Source organism: Perognathus longimembris, chromosome 11, assembly GCF_023159225.1.
Source record: "Perognathus longimembris pacificus isolate PPM17 chromosome 11, ASM2315922v1, whole genome shotgun sequence".
Lineage (NCBI taxonomy): Eukaryota > Metazoa > Chordata > Mammalia > Rodentia > Heteromyidae > Perognathus > Perognathus longimembris.
This window is the reverse complement of record NC_063171.1, coordinates 52,529,694-52,546,462: the sequence shown is the minus strand read 5'-3', so window position 1 is coordinate 52,546,462 and position 16,769 is coordinate 52,529,694. Positions and strand designations below refer to the sequence as shown.

Genomic DNA, 16,769 nt, shown 5'->3' with positions numbered 1-16,769 from the left:
AGAGAAAAAATATGGCCGGGTTTCTAAGTGTCCACAAGAGAGCAAGTTGGGCAACGACAAAGACACAGCCTGAAAGTGGGAGAACATGGAGAGTGAGGTTTCTACTCTTCCCCGCCCCCCCCCCCCAGAAGCTAAGCTTTCCCAGAGTAGGCAAGCTATTTGTTCAGAGTCACTCAGCTCAGCAAGAGGCATGCCTAAACTTACTGAGCCAAAGGTCAGTAATCTGGTGCTTTGCCCACCTCACCTTGTACTGTAATATCTTAAATCACATATACATATTTTAAAAGCACAGCCTTTTAGAAAAAAGATGTTTCATTGGTGAGTGTGGGAAGGCCATCCACCTCGTCGTCCTGTCTTTGAAGCATGTTGCTAGCTCCTTCTCTAGCCAAATAACTGTTGGGGGCCTGGCTGGACACTTGTGCTCATTGTCGAATGTCAGAATGGGTTCAGAGATACTTTATTATTAGTCATAACTAATAGCAGAGGGCCCAAGAGGAACTTGTAGCATCTAAAAAAAACAAAAAACAACACACCCAAACAGTTAATTTTGTGCAAACATAGAAACAGTCCCTGACCACAGAACCTGGCATTCCAGGTAGGGACAGGCCGCTGTCCAGTCCTCCTGAGGGGATGCTGTTCCACGCCAAACCTCTCCTGATCCTCTGTTGCCCACAGCTGCACACCCTCACCGTGTCACGACCCGTGGGGAAACCAGATATGAAGTCCCCAGGACAAGCTCCAGCCCCCGCGGGGCTCCCAAGCCACCACGGCTCTCGGATTTCTCGTGGCCGCCCAGCTTCCTTTACTCCAGTCCCCTCCTGCCCGGGAACCCTTGGAACCAATCAGAGCGCTGGGGGAGCTCGGGGTTGTAGAATCCCGAGCCCAGGACACGCCCCTCTTTGTTGCGGTGGCCAATGGCCGCATTCGGAACATCGGCGGCTGCCCGGGTGACTCGGTTATATGTCACAGACTAACATTCGAGAATGGGACATGGAATGAGGCGACGACCGCCGCAGCCTCAGCAGCCCCGGCCGCAGCCACCACCGCAGCACCCCCCCGCCGTCCCCGCCGCCCCGAGACGCTCTGCGGCGATGAAGCCGGCCGTCCCGAGGTGGGTCCCCGGCGCGAGCGCCGCGCGCGGTCCAGCCCCGCGCCCCGCCTGGCAGCCGGTCCTCCCCCCCCCCGTCCCCCCCCCCCCCCCACGCCGCGATGCCTGCCCGGTGCTTGGAAGGCGGTGGAAGGGTGCGGGTGGAGCGCGTTCCACTGGAATCCCGGGCTGGAACCGCCCCATTCGCTGGCGGGGGTCCTGGGAAAGAGGGTGGGTGGGGGGAGCTTCCTGGGCCACACCGGGCCGTCTGTGCAAGCCCGGGCTGCTGCGGCGCCGGGCGCTCACGTGTCCGCACGTTTCATTTTATTTTATTTTATTTTTTTTTGGTTTGGCTCGCCGCTCTGCCCACATCGGATCCCCGATCTGAGGGATCGAGGACTGCGCGGGGCGCAGCGCGGGGCGGGGGGACCTCCGGGGTTCTGCACGCCACCGGAGTTAGTCTTTCTCCTGCTCACGTCGTCCATCCCCCGCCCGCCCCACCCCCGCGCCCCCTTCTCTCCCGTCTTCCTTGCATTCCCTCCTCACCCCTCGGCCTTTAGATGTGTATGAAAGCTTGTGGCACATTTCCGGCCACCTTTCTAGGTAATCGCCGGGCTGGAAGCTTGGATTCAGTTCCTCGGTGGTGGTGGTGGTGGTGGTGGTGTGTAGGGTGGGGAGGGAGGAGGTCTGGCAGCTTGCGAGGGGAAACCGAGGGGGTGATGTGGAGATTCCCCGCCCCCCCCCCCGTAGCCACTTAGCCCGGGTGTCTGCTGTCTCCGCTGATTTCAGGCACCGCGGGTAAGCGGGAAGCCGGGCCGCCCTCGCCGAGCCCCCGCGCCGCTTCCCCGCCGCGCGTCCTGCCGCCGCCGCGCGAGGCATGGAGAAGGCCGCCCTCGCGGGACGCTGAGCCCCCCGCCGCGCCCGCGCGCACACGCCCCCCGCTGCCGCCGCTGCCGCCGCGCGCCCCCACCACCTTGCGCTCTCCCCGCCGCACCATGACCGGCTCCGCGGCCGACACGCACCGCTGCCCCCACCCCAAAAACGCCAGAGGCACCCGATCGCGGAGCAGCCACGCGCGGCCCGTGAGCCTCACCACCAGCGGGGGCTCCGAGGAGGAGGACAAAGACGGTGGGGTGCTGTTTCACGTGAACAAGAGCGGCTTCCCCATCGACAGCCACACCTGGGAGCGCATGTGGATGCACGTGGCCAAGGTGCACCCCAAGGGGGGAGAAATGGTGGGCGCCATCCGGAACGCCGCCTTCTTGGCAAAGGTCAGTGGCCTCCTCACGAGAGAGGGTGGGGTGGGCTGTCTACGCCGCCGCCCGCGCATGGAAAGACATCTCCTCCTCCTCCTGGGTCCCGTTAGGAACTCCAGTTCCTCCCGCCAGCCCTTTGCTTCATTGTCACGTTTGTTTGTCTTGGAAGCTTTAGAAATTGCTGTCCTGGAACTGAGAGACCGGGTTGGGCCAGACTCACTTATTTACTGAAGGCCATGTAAACCCTGCGAACGCACCCACCGCATCAGTCCGTGGATCCCTAAGGATCCACTCTGCTTGTCTCTTTGAAGTGTCTCGCTCCCCTCCCCCTCTCCCGTAGCAAAGGATTTATTAAGTTGTGAATGAATTTGCAACCAACCAGTCAGTGTGAATCATTTCTAGACTTTCTGCCAATTTTTTTTTTTTGTGGTTGTTGTTCTTTCATGACAGTGACTTTCACCTCTGAAACTTGCGAAAACAGAACTGTCTTTCTAGCTTATCTGGGATCCAAGAAAGAAAAAAAAAAAGAAAGTTTTGGCTGTGGCATAAAAGAGACTTCCCCATACACATGATGAATTAGTCTTTCTGGATAAAAGAAGAGAGAGACTTCAGGAATGAAGCTCTCTTATTACCTTGGAGAGAAGCCAGGGAGGCAATTGGGCTTGGAATCAAGAATATCATAACGGAAGGGAGGGGATAGCTGCCTTCTAGAAATTTTCAAAATGTGCACTGGGGAGAGATGGTGAAGAACCTGGGTGTCTAAGTGTAGTGAATGGTTTCCTTTGGACACTAGGGGACACAGGTATGGCTGAAATTCCTGGACAAGTCTAGGAATACCCAACCTGAGACCTAGAAGGCCATCTGGTAGAGTCCCCAGCCTGGTGACAGCTGAGCCTCTGAGCCTGGCAGCCAAAAGGCTGCGTGTGCCCTTGGGGATGTGACAGAAGCAGCAACTTCCTGCTGCATCAATCAGTCAGTGTTTTATTACTCTGCTGGTCAGGGGAGTCTTCATTATGCCCAACTAGAAGCTTGTCTGCTTGAATGCCAGCTGTAATTACCCTTGCTCAGTTCTCCTTGAACACACAGCCCCGTTCTGCTTTGCAGTTCTGATTTCAGAATTTTTTTCTTTACTTTTACATGAGCAGCCCAAGCCCTTAAATCTGGAAGAGGGGGCCACTGGGAACAGGGGACATTGTGGCAGTTGACCCATGTTGCCTCTCTGACTCAAACCTGCAGTCCCATTCCTGCCTCTAGTTGTGTCTTCATCCTTCTTCCAACCTTGTATGTGGAAGCCCTTATCCACGTGGGAACCATGGAATCGTAGTGTTGAATCTCTTTTCCTGAAGACTGCCAGGCAACAAGGGGCTCACCACCTCAGGCAATCCTAAGCCTAGCCAGATTTGATTGTAAAGAAAATCTTTTCTTTGTATGTTTGTGTATGGGGTTAGTGGGCCTTGAACTCACAGCTCTTTTGCTCAAGGCTACTGCTTTACCACTTGAGCCACAGCCTGCTTTTAGAAGCTTTTTTTCTAAGACTAGACACCTACCACACACACATACATGCACACACACATGCCCACGATTACATCAGGGCACAGTATAGCAACTGTCTTTGCTGCTCAAAATGATCTTGAATATTATTGAGATATTGTTCATATGACAGAAGGAACAAAGTAAAATTCAAGGTAGTAAATTGTAGTCCTGGCTGTGCTACATCTAACCTTGCAGCCAGGCCATCCATTTAAGATCTCTGGCTTGACTTTTCTTATCTGTGAAATGAGAGCAGATCAGACTTTACCCAATGTTCTTTCTAATTCTAAAATCCCATAGCATTAAATCTGTGGGTCTCTGGATCTCTAATGTGGATCTGTCTAGCAATGTACTAAATTATGAGCCCTCAGAATTGTGACATTCTGTCATTCTACATCTTCCTTTACACCTTCTTTTCTTTGTCCACAGGTGCTAACCTTTTACCCATTTCTATGTGTCACAGTTCCTAGACCAACAGACTCTCTTTCCTTGGCCACTTCCTAGGATAGTTGCTAGTCTGTCATCAGTCAGTCCCCTAAAACAAACACATAGGTAACACAATATTATCAATATTGTCTGAGTAGTTTAGAACATAGAACTTCTGCTTTGGAGACCTGCACCTGATATGTTCAGTATTAAAGCCAAATACAAGAATGTTCCTAGTCTAGTATAGTGGCTAACATGCCCGTGATCCCGGTACTTGGGAAGTAGAGACAGGAGGATCATGAGTTCCAATCTAGCTTGGGATATAAATCTCCGCTTCAAAAAAAAACCTAATGTGCTCTCTTTCTAATATAGTATCCACATCATACCTTACTTTCATAGTAACCCAGAGGTCACATGACAACAACTGCAACTCAGCTAGGATTTGTCCTGCCCAAAGGTTGGCAGTTGGATTTTTGAATCTTAAAATTTCCTCCTCCGCCTCCTCCTCCTCCTCCTCCTCCTCCTCCTCCTCCTCCTCCTCCTCCTCCTCCTCCTCCTCCTCCTCCTCCTCCTCCCTCCTCCTCCTCCTCCTCCTCCTCCTCCTCCTCCTCCTCCTCCTCCTCCTCCTCCTCCTCCTCCTCCTCCTCCCCTCCTCCCCCCCCCTTTTTCTTTTTGGGTCAGTCATGGGATTGAACTCTGGGCCTGGGCGCTGTTCCTGAGCTTTTCAGCTCAAGGCTAGTGCTCTACCACTTGAGCCACAGCACCACTTCCAGTCTTCTGGTGGGTAATTGGAGATAAGCGTCTCATGGACTTTGCTGCCCAGGCTGGCTTTGAACTGCCACCCTCAGATCTCAGCCTCCTAAGTAGCTAGGATTACAGACATGAGCCACTGGTGCCTGGATATTTCCTTCTTTTATACTGTATCCTAGTCATTGGCTCTTGACCTCAAACACTATCATGGCATCTCTCTGGCCCTCACTTTCCCCAAATGTTGGCTCCAACCCAGGCCAAGACATGGAAATAGTTCTAGAAGCTCCTGTGTCCAGAGGCTCCTTCTCTCTGACACAGGGATGTTCCTTTGTTCAGCTTGGCAGACTGTCTTCAGTAGCCAAGTCTTCTTAACGTGCCATCAAATCAGCTCTTGCTGAAGAATTTGTCCAGAAGAGAAGACCTTAAAAGGTCACACCGATTTATGTTCCCTTCATACTGTAGGGAAAGCATTCTTGCCAGCACTGGTATCTGCATCTCAGGATGTCCTTGCTAGCTGGAAAGGTAGGAAATGATATTTTATAGTAGCTTTCATTTGCATTATTACTTACATTGTTTCAAATATTTAGTCACACTTCGTATTCTTTTGAGAATCATCCTTTTGTGACCTTTTCCTTTTCCTGCAGTAAATCATATGTGACACTGAATGTTCTGTTTGAATGAGTTGGAGTTGTATTCTTGCTCTAGTTAAGATCTTTTATGTCCCCCAAAGGCCCATATAGTGAAGACTCAATCCCAAGCCTATTGAGAGTCAGTGGAACCTTTCAGGCCTAGAGTTAGAGGTTAGATTATCAGGGTGTGTCTTTGAACTATTGAGGGAATTGACTCCTTCTTGTCTCTCTCTTTGCCTCCTGGTCACCATGAGTGAGTGTCTACCATGAGGCCTTGTCTACCACATACTCTTGCAATGTGCCAACTAGCGGTCCCAAAGGTAACGGGATCAAGTGACCATGGAAAAAAGGTGCATGGAGGGGGAGAGACACACAGGGCAGAGAGAGAGAGAGAGAAAGAGAGAGAGAGAGAAAGAGAGAGAGAGAGAGAGAGAGAGAGAGAAAGAATATCCCAGGAAAAGATACTGGGCAGACAATATTCAGGCAAGAAACCAGCCTGGATTCCTGAGGAAAGCTGGTTTCTTGCAGACTCGATGTGTTTGCGTCTCATTTACACATGTCTTCTAAATTGGGAAATAGTCACACATAAAGGTCTTAGCTATGCCTGGGTGCAAACATATGAGTGCTGTGGACTTGAGACTTTGCTGCAGGCGGGGCTCCACCCTGGGCCTGCCCTCTGCAAATTCACATGGGCCGCTCCTTCCCACCCCTTATCCAGGCCTGGAATGATCTTGTCCATCTTACTTGCAAGAGGAGTTTGCGAGAGGACCTCTGTACCAGGCCTTGATTCAGGTGCTCAGAGCCCATACCGGGCTCATGGGTGCAGCTCTGTACTTCTCCCATTGCAGGAGGGTTCTTTATTTGGAGCCTGTCCTGTGTATTCTTTAGAGTGGAGATAACAAAACACTTTGCTTTCTCCCGGTTCTTGTCACAGATTGCTAGTTTCTGGGCCTCTTGCTGCCTCCCTGGCTCCTTGCCTTCTCTCCTGCCAGTTACACACCTGTGCTTTCTCACATCCCTTCCTCTAGCTTTCTTCTGACAGCTCATTCATAGTTGGCAAGAATTGAGTGAAAGAGAGACTTGCGTCAACAGTCTTGACTGTGATTTGTGTTTTATTTATTTATTTATTTTTCTGTCAGTCATGGGGCTTAAACTCAGGGCCTGAGCACTGTCCCTGAGCTTTTTCGCTCAAGGCTAGCACTCTACCACTTTGAGCCACAGCGCCACTTCTGGTTTTCTGGTGGTTAATTGGAGATGAGTCTCATAGACTTTTCCTGCCCTGGCTGGCTTTGAACTGTGGTCCTCAAATCTCAGCCTCCTGAGTAGCTAGGATTATAGGCGTGAGCCACCAGTACCTGGCACTTTTTTCTTTTTAAGTAGCACTGGGGGTTGGACCAAAGGCCTTGTGCTCTACAGGCAAGCACTCTACCACTACTTGAGCCATACCTGTAAGCCTTTGTTGTTCTTGCTCCTCTTTTTTTTTTTTTTTGTGGCCAGTCCTGGGCCTTGGACTCAGGGCCTGAGCACTGTCCCTGGCTTCCTTTTGCTCAAGGCTAGCACTCTGCCACTTGAGCCATAGTGCCACTTCTGGCCGTTTTCTGTATATGTGGTGCTGGGGAATCGAACCCGGGGCCTCATGTATACGAGGCAAGCTCTCTTGCCACTAGGCCATATCCCCAGCCCGTTCTTGCTCCTCTTAAACCAACATTTTTTGCCCACTTACCTCCCTCCTCTTTCTTCCCCACTAAGCCTTCCTGGGCCCCTCCCTTCAGTCACAGGCACAGTCTCTGTGTGGAGGTTCTAACCCCTTCCCTCTGGATTCTACTTTAGTCAGCTAGACTATTTGCAAGTTAGAAGGCAGGTAGCAGGAAGTGCTAGCCTTGAGAGGAAGGATCACAGAAAATCAAAGTTGGGTTTCAGGTAGTAATTGGTAAAATCCAAGAGGGAAATAGCCTGGGGAAAGATTTTCAATGGGGGGAGAAGAAAAAGAGAAAACCCTGGGCTTTTCCTAAAAAGGCCAAACCAATTTATGTTCTCTTCAGTACTATAGGATTTCATCTTGCCAGCACTGGGTATCTGCATTTCAGGATGCCCTTAAAAACTGGAAAGGTGGGAAGTGATATTTTACAATAGCTCTCATTTGCATTACAATTTTAATTTGAACATTTTTTTCAAACATATTTGCATTTTTCTGTCATGAATCATCTTTTTTTTTTTTTTTTCCAGTCCTGGGCTTGGACTCAGGGCCTGAGCACTGTCCCTGGCTTCCTTTTTTGCTCAAGGCTAGCACTCTGCCACCTGAGCCACAGCGCCACTTCTGGCCGTTTTCTATATATGTGGTGCTGGGGAATCGAACCCAGGGCTTCATGTATACGAGGCAAGCACTCTTGCCACTAGGCCACATCCCCAGCCATGAATCATCTTTTTATGGACTTTTCCTTTGTTGCTATAAAACACACAAAACACTAAATGTACTGCTAGAACCAGTTGAAGTTGTGTAGTTGCTCTAGTTCCCTTCATTTGTGGAAGGCTCTGTCCCCAGGCTGTTGGGAGGTGGTGGAATTTTTCAGAGATGGAGCCTAGGAAAAGGTGTTTGCCATTAGAGTGTGTCCTTGAAGTGAGTATTGGGAACATTGATTCCACTTCCTGGCCACCATCAGGTGAACGTGTCTGTCCATCTACACACTCTTGCTGTGTGCCAACTAGAGGGCTAAAGGCATTAGGGTCAAGTGACCATGGACTGAAATCTCTGAAGCTTTGGTCCAACCTTCCCTCTTTATAAGATATTATCTCAGGTATTTTGTCCCAGTGATTGAACATTTACTAACACATCAATTCTATGACCTGAGGACATTTACATTGCTGTGCTTCTTTTACCACTATCCTTCTTTAGGACTTTTCTTCCCTTGACACTTACTCAATTAAGTGCTAACTCCATAAGCTGCTCTCTGCCTGGTCCTCTTGCCCCTGTGCTTGACTTTCTGTCTCCATCAATTTGACAACTCTAGGAATCTCATTTAACAGGAATTATACAATATGTGCCCTTTTATGACTGGTGCATTTCACGTAGCAAAATATGTTTATGGTGCATCTGCATGTTAGCCTGTCCCAAAATGTTCTTCCTTTTTAAGGCTAATATTCCATCATGTGTGTGTATTACATTTTGTTTTGTCAGTTTATCCATCCATAGATGAAACAAGTTGGGTTGTTTCTATCTTTGGAGAAATATTGAGGCCTCAGGACGTTTCCTTGTATGAATTCTTCAGAAATTAAGGATAGCAATTCATTGTCATCCACGTGTCCTCAGGGGGAAGTCGATGTTCTTATTGTCATTAGCATGAGCAAGCACCTTTATGTGCCCCTCTAGAGTTAAGTGTCCAGGAATGCAGGGTCCATGCTGAGTCTGATTTCCAGTTCTTGCAAGTGGCCTTCCTGGTCTTAGACCTCTGAGACAGTGAGCGAGGAATAACAACAGCTTCCACCTACAGATCTCCTTTGTGCCAGGCTCCACACTGCCAGCTTTAATAGCACAGCTGGGAGGCCTGAAGAAGGCGATTTTGTTACCACTTGATCAGGAAGAAAATAGAGGCCTACAAGGGTTATGCAGCTTAACACAACTAGTAGGTACACAGCTAGTAGCGACAGAGCAGGGATTAGAACCTAGCTGTGTGTGTCTCATCAGAATACTCCCAGAAGCCCACCAGCAGGAACATGGGCAGCCTAAGGCACTGGTCAAGAGCTGCCTCATCTGAGCCCCAGGCAGCAGTCCCTGCTCCTATCCTACTGTGGCCAGGAGTGGGGAATGTATACATTTGTCCTCCCAGCTGGGAGCAAATGTGGTCACATCTCCATTGCTCTGCTCACCGCCAGACTGAGGTAACCATGCAGCTGTTTTATAAAACCCTTGGGCGCCATTCGGTTGCTATTCTTAGACCAGCAGCTGCCTGACACTCTCCCCCCGCCCCATGTGCCCCTGCCTTATCCATTCTGTAGACCCCATGGCCTTGAGGGGAGTTGAAATAAAGTGGTGGTTGGCCCCTCAGCAAGCTCTGAACCTAGTTATTGGCTATGCAGGGCAGGTTATGTACCCTTCAAATTTCCCCACACATACCAAGCTTTCTGTTAAGTAGATCCAAATGCTTTTCTGTGTAGCAACAAGCATAGCTTAACAAGCCGTCATTTCCTCCTCCCTTCCTGTCCTCCCTGCTTCCTGTCCTCCTGTACCTGCCTGTAGAGGGATTGTGGTAAGATACTTGTTCCCATCTATCTTCTGAAATTTCTGGCACATTCTTACACAGAATTCCAGGTATAGGTAGACCTGTCTGTGGATGTTACTGCAGTATCAAGATAAGCTTTATAATCACTACATTTTGGGGGTAGAAATACAAAGATTGTGTGTGTGTGTGTGTGTGTGTGTGTGTGTGTGTGTGTGTGTGTGTGTGTGTGTTTGTATTTGTGTAGAGAGTCATTTGGGAGAGCAGAATGTTCCAGTGTGAGCATTTGCTCCCATGACTCTCCCAGCCAGAAACATGATGTATTTGTGTTGAGGTGTTATAAAGAAAGTGTGGCATGCAGAAATGTTGTGCCTGTGTGTAGCCCGCACAGCCACATTCATGGCCGTGGGTGCTCGTGAGTGTGTGTACCCATACACACACAGGAGTGCGCATGTCTTGATGTAGAAAGTGTGACTAGTTTCCTGGAGATGCCTCAAACCCATGATGGTCTAGGGACACTGAGAGGAAAAGCAGGTCAAAAAACAGCCAGAGGGGTACAAGTATGAAAAGTCTTCTGCCCATGCCCAGGGCAGCGTGCCCTCAGCTTACTTGAAAGGCTTGTGCCCTGAGAGCCAGTGAGAGAGCCAGGAACATACTTAGGCAGCATCTAGTTTTGCTGCCCACCAAGCTGTCCAGGGCTGTCCCCACATGTTAGCAGCTTCCCTTCCTATCTGCTAAGGACTAATCCCTGTAGCCTCCCTGGCTCTGTTTTCCCCAAGGAAAGAGCTAATCTTCCCTTGAGCCCTTTCTGCTGCTCCCTAAGAGGCTAATAATGCTTGGAGCAGCCTCCCTCCCTTGTAGCTCCACAGGGACTAAGCTACTCTGTCACCAGTGACTCATCTCACAGACAGGGGTCAGGAGACTGAGAAATGAAAGGGAGGAATAAGCAAAAGCAGAGCAGAAAAGCCCAAATAGACATACAACTAAGGAAAATCAAATCATGCTTGTCTGAGGCCCCTCTCTTCCTAAGAGTGGTTTGGTTGAGTGTTGACCAAGAGGCAGAGTAGAAATTGAAGTTGACCTGGCTACACAGAGGGAGTAAAATAGTAGGAGCTCTCATGAGTCTGAGCAGCTGCAGAGAGTCAAGGAAAGAAGAGGAATCATTTCTAATCTATTTAGGAAAGGGACCCAGTAGGTATAGCAGGAAGAAATGGTGCCCCATACCTCCACGATGCAATTATCTAGGGCATCATTGGCCTTGTATCCTGCACAAATGATGCCTTAGAGTAGAACACAGAAAATGAGGGGTGGGGCATTGTTAAATGTGCAGCAAAATGAGTCATGCAATAATTAGGAGAATTCAGGGAGTTACCTCTGTCCCTTCTAAGCCAACATCCATGGGGAGACACTACAGGACTTGGTCCTGAGACTTAAGGATGCTAGCACTTCAACTCCCACGAGGGAGACAATCTGTTATTACAATACTAAAAAAATCACAGGAAACCTCTTTCCAAACTACTGGATGTATAGTGGGGGTTCAGATGGGGAGCTTCAATGATGGACCAAGAGGAGACCTGGTGGGACAGGCACCCTAGTGCTTTCAGTGCCATGTCTGAACTCAGGATCTCTGGGCCTAGAGTACCTCCTTGATAAGCAAAAGTTCTTTTTATTTCTTCACAGCCTTCAATACCCCAGGTTCCAAACTACAGGCTATCAATGACCATCCCAGATTGGCTCCAGGCGATCCAGAATTACATGAAGACGCTACAGTATCCTTCCAGCCAGGATCTGAGCAGACCTGGGCAGGGGTAGGCATGGTGATTTGCAAGCCTGATGGCATGTCTGTCCACAGCCGAGCATCTAAAACTGTCTAAGGTTGGTGAGGCCAGGCATGGAGGGATACTCGTGGGGGAGAGCCTGGCAAGAGCACTAATGAAGGATGTAGTGGCCTTTACCAGGCTGTTCTCCCTTCAAGCACAATGAAGGCAAGGGCAGCAAGGGGGAAGGGAGGCAGATGGTCCACCTCTGGCTTCTCTTTCCTTCCCTTCCTCTGACCTTTCCTGTGTTCTCCTCGAGGTGCCATGTTCCTCTGGTTTTCTCTTCCACTTCCTTCCTCTTGACCATCCTTGTTCTCTAACTCTTCTCTACTGAATATCTTGTCTCTCTCTCCCTCTTCTTTACAGTTCATCTACTTCCTTCTCACTTGTTGCACGTTGTCCCTAACTTCTCATGATCTTAAAAGACCCATCTCGTGTACTGCCTTTGGCTCTCCCAGAAACCCAGGCTGATGACCTTGCTGCGAAACTGGTGGCCCAGGCTTAGTTGAGACTAGCCAGATTGGTCCCTTTCTTCTCCAGGATCCTCAGGCTGTGTGTGGTCAAGGTTAGATCAGTTCCAGAGCTCACACAGACAGCACAGTAGGAACACAAGGGTAGAAGTGAGGATCCACTCACTAGTTCTGATGTTTTATCAGGGATAGGAATCAGATGATCAATGGGCCTGGAACATTGTCCAGGAAGCCAGTGTTCTGTGGTCTCCTGCCCTTCCTCCATAAAGACATAAAACCTGTCCTACAAGACTCAGGCATGCTGGCTTCTTTTGGTCTATTTCATTGAGCACATGTCCTACCTACCCTGAAAGAGCCCCCTTCCTCTCTGTGCTGTAGGCAAGAATCTTTGCTGTGTATTCTCTGAAGGGACTAAGCACCACACCTCCTTTCCATCAAGCTAAGTACTACCAGATAGGAATAACCCCGATTTCTATTCATTCAGGTAGTGAGGTTACTTGACCATCCACTTAATGGACCATCACTTCCCCTGTATGGCATCTTCTTGGTGGGCTCCTGAGGCAATTTAAGAAGGAGAGGGGAGTGAGAGCCTCCAGAGTGAGACACTGGCAAGGCTGTTATGTGTTAGACTTTCCATGAGTCCATAGTCATAAACCTTAGCCAGAATAGATCTAGACTCCAAGGGCTGTCTTTTTCTGAATGTAACCTAGTCCTCAATATTCTAGAAGATCATAGAAGTTAGAATGGCTCCCACTTCTCTTTAGAACTTGGTCTTCTCAAGGGTCACCTAGAAAGAGATTTGAGAGAATGAGCCTCACTGGGAGCAAATTTGCATGTATTTTACATATCATTTACTCATCCTGCCTTAACTTTGTGACATATACTTTGCCATGTTTTTGTTTGCTTGGTTTTGTTTTTGTTGCCAGTCCTGGGGCTTAACCTCAGGGCCTGAGCACTGTCCCTGGCTTCTTTTTGCTCAAGGCTAGCACTCTACCACTTGAGCCACAGTGCCACTTCCGGCTTTTTCTATATATATGTGGTGCTGAGGAATTGTATATGAGATGAGCACTTTACCACTAGGCCATATTTCCAGCCCTACTTTGCCAAGTTTTCAGCGTTTGAAACTGGGGAGGGTAGTTACCTGTGCTTGTGTCTCAGAGGCCAATCATGTCTGTGCTGGTAGAGTGTGGCGTAGTGTAGCAGCCTCAAATAATGTGCAAATCCTCACACACTTGGCCAGGGCTACATCCGCTCTGGCTATTCAAGCTCATGCTTCACTAGCACCCTCCAAACATGCACTTTTGTTGTTGTTGTTGCTTTTGTTTTGGTTTTCTTGTATATTTGGGATCAATTCCAGAGTCCTATACATCCTAGACACTCTACTACTAAGCTACATTCCTTAGTCTCAACATGTATTTTTTTCCCTATAAGGCTTTTGCTTGAGGTAAAAGCACAAAACACACAAAACAACTTATCTTTAAGCTCAGAAAAATCATCAGGGAATCTCAGAATGACCTGGTACAGCCTTGTCAGTTCCGGAGAACTGGGCAATCAATCAAATACAAGATGTGGATAATGGTGGCATCTCTTCAGATTAGTCAAGTGTCAATCCAGGCATGACCATGAAGTGATGTTTCCACAGTAAGTTCTTCTGTGGAGTCTGCTATTGAAAAACCATACTGTTGTTCATCTATCTTTCTCCATCCATCCCATCCATCCATCCATCTGTCCATCCACCCCCCTTTCCATCTATCTATCTTTTTACTGTATTATTTATTAATCTCTCCACCCATCCAATCATTCACTTATTTCTGATCTATTAATCATAGACGCCAACTTGTGGCTTCTTCCAGGCTTTATAGGTATCCTAAAGATAATAAAAGGATGCTCCCAGCTCTCAAAGAGATCATAATGTAGTAGGTGAATTAAGACATGTATTCAATTAACCACAATAGAGAGTAGATTGACAAAAGCTGTTATAAAGGTTCAAGGTACTTTGAGGGCCTCAAGTAGAAATCAGAATTTTAGAGAAGGATAGTGAGGAGTTAGAGGAAGAGCTACCTTCTAGCTCTTGGTCACTTTTGTAAAACACCTAGTTTCTTACCCCTTTGAGACATGATGATGGATATTTTCCTTTGCTAGATGACCGTGACTTTTGGAATTTTCTGTCACTTTCCCTTTACATACCTCACACAGATACAATCATACAGGGACCCAGTTCTTTGAAATTAGGAAAATGAGACCGCTGAGTGGGTAAGTGGTGCACGATGTATGGGCCAGATGACCTCTCTCCTACCTGACAGCTGTTAACTCCCTCTTCCACCCTTTAAACTTATGTCCTCATGCTCAAAGATTCTGGTTTATGTAGTTGAGAGGGATGGGGTGTCCAGGACTAGGTTGGAGGTGGGGTTGAGGATTGGGCCTTTTTGACAAAGCAGAAGACTAAGTCTCCTTTAATGGTTCCGTTATAGGCCCCCCGCCCCTGTTCCTGGGGCAGGATGCTTTGGAACACTGGTACTCTCTGTAGGAAGTAAGTCTTGGAGAGTAGAGTGGAGAATTGAGGATTTTCATTTAACTAAGTGCAGATATGCTTTTGTGGGTTCCTAGGAAGCACAGTCTCCCTTCTCCCTCTATATTCCTGCATGATGCCAAGTGTGGAGACAGGCATGCTGATGGTTGACAGATAGATGGACAAATTGCATAATTAAATAAGGCCTGAGGTTCTCTATTGTGCTCTGTCCTACAGGTTAATGGAAACAGCGAAAGAAATGACCCGTGAATCATTGCCTATCAAATGCCTTGAGGCTGTCATCCTGGGCATGTATCCTTTGAGTTATGTGTGCTCAAGTTTACTGCAGAGATGGTGACCTCACTGTGGAGACAGGTGTGTCTGTCGTGTCCTATATCCACAGAAATGATGCTCGTTGTCTCCCTGGAAGGAAGTGTCAAACTCTGCTGGTCTTCCTATTCTATTGGACCAAAATGACTCTACACTGTTAGTTGTGGCATCTGTCAGGGATAGCCATCAATCCAGTGACCATGCAGATTCACTAGTCACAGGGAGAAGTGTAACTTAGAGCCTATGTATAAGTTCTTCCTTGCATTAGTCTGCCATTGTCCCAGGAAAGGTACTCCAGGGGAAGTGGGGGACCAAGAGGGCTGGCATCCAAATCCATCTCCAGGAGACATGTAAGAGCAGATTCTGCAAGAGACCAAACACTGGAAGTGTGTCTTAGCTTGGTGTGGGACACAGCTGACATAAGGGGCTGTTTTTTCTCCTCCATTCCATTCCATTTTCTTGCCTTTTGGCCTGAGAGGAGTATTTCCCAGAACAACTGAGATGAGTCACTTATTGGTGGTGATGGCAATTAAACATGATTGGATAGAAGAGCAGAGAAACTCCAAGTCTTCTGGGATGGGTGGGTGGAAAGGAGAGTGGCCAAAGTAAAACAGTAAGACCTGAGTTGGATGTGTGAGTACTGTGCTGAGAAGAGACTTTTTCCTAAAGGCTGTAGGCGGCTCAGATGGAAGTTGTGAAGCAGAGGAGTGGCTGGGTCAGATGTACTCTTTAGAAAGTAGCTTTCTAAAGGACAGACCAAAAAAGACAGATTGGGAGAAGCTGGCACTGGCTCTGTAAAGGCCATTGGGAGCTGTTACAGGAGAGGATGGTGATGCTTGAGCCATGGCCCTGGCAATGGGTGTGGATTGGAGAGAGTGTTTTCAAGATGTCAGGAGATTGAATGTATAGGACTTAGGAGACCAACAAGATGCTGGAGTTGATAAGTTAACAAACACAGATTTCCTGATTTGGCCACTGTCTGTGGAAATGGTTTGGAGAAAGACAGAGAGGTGACAGATACTTCAGTGGAGACTTGAATTATAATAGTAATAATAAAGGGGGAGGGAAGGGATGGAGGCAGATCAGTGCCACTCTGGACTGATGAGATTTGAAGAATTAAAGGGGAAAGTGGTGGCCTTATGCTCCTGGCTTGCATAATAGTGCCACAGTCCAAGAGAAGGACTTAAAGAGGAGGATCGGATTTATGGGGATATGAATTCAGATTTGGGCTATAATGAATCTGACCTATTGAATTTGGGATAACGGGATGGAATATTTGCCGTGTGGAGCTCACCTAAACCTATACAGGAAATACAAAATTGTGAGTGGTTGAGGATGGGAGAGGAATAGTGCTTCCTTTTCAAGAAGAGAAGGCAAAGTAGGAGACAAAGGGGTTACAATAACAATGGAAGGATGCGTGGTTGAGAGTTAGGTTGGGAGCAATTGAGCCAGCTAGTCTATTTTCTTTATCTCCTGTGCAGTTTCTTTTTTGTCTGTTTGTTTAAGTTTCTGGGGATTGAACCCAGAGTCTCCTGCAAGCTATGCAAGCATTCTACCACTGTGCTAGACTTCAAGCCCCAAAGCTTCATGCTTCATAGGGTTTTATGGTGTGTGTGTGTGTGTGTGTGTGTGTGTGTGTGTGTGTGTGTGTGTGTGTGCTCTTGCGCACGCGCTAAGCATGGCACCCAGGGCCTCTCACATAGGACTGCTGGACATTTCCATGGGACAGGGAGTTTCTGTTCCTTTCTGCC

At 48.4% G+C, this 16,769-nt stretch overlaps 1 protein-coding gene across 3 annotated transcripts in view; it reads left to right on the top strand.

The window, feature by feature from the left end:
- The first annotated feature begins 1,064 nt into the window (after positions 1–1,064).
- The window catches only part of Vash2 (vasohibin 2), a 34,170-nt gene continuing 18,465 nt past the window's right edge, over positions 1,065–16,769 (top strand). Inside the window, exons 1-5 of one of the 3 annotated variants that reach the window (XM_048356718.1) lie at positions 1,092–1,111; positions 2,262–2,358; positions 11,573–11,661; positions 14,376–14,432; positions 14,926–15,000. In XM_048356718.1, coding sequence (XP_048212675.1) covers positions 1,092–1,111; positions 2,262–2,358; positions 11,573–11,661; positions 14,376–14,432; positions 14,926–15,000 — 338 coding nt within the window. Of the gene's footprint in view, positions 1,112–2,082; positions 2,359–11,572; positions 11,662–14,375; positions 14,433–14,925; positions 15,001–16,769 lie in introns of those variants that run through there. The other 2 variants (XM_048356719.1, XM_048356717.1) reach the window with 2 other exon arrangements.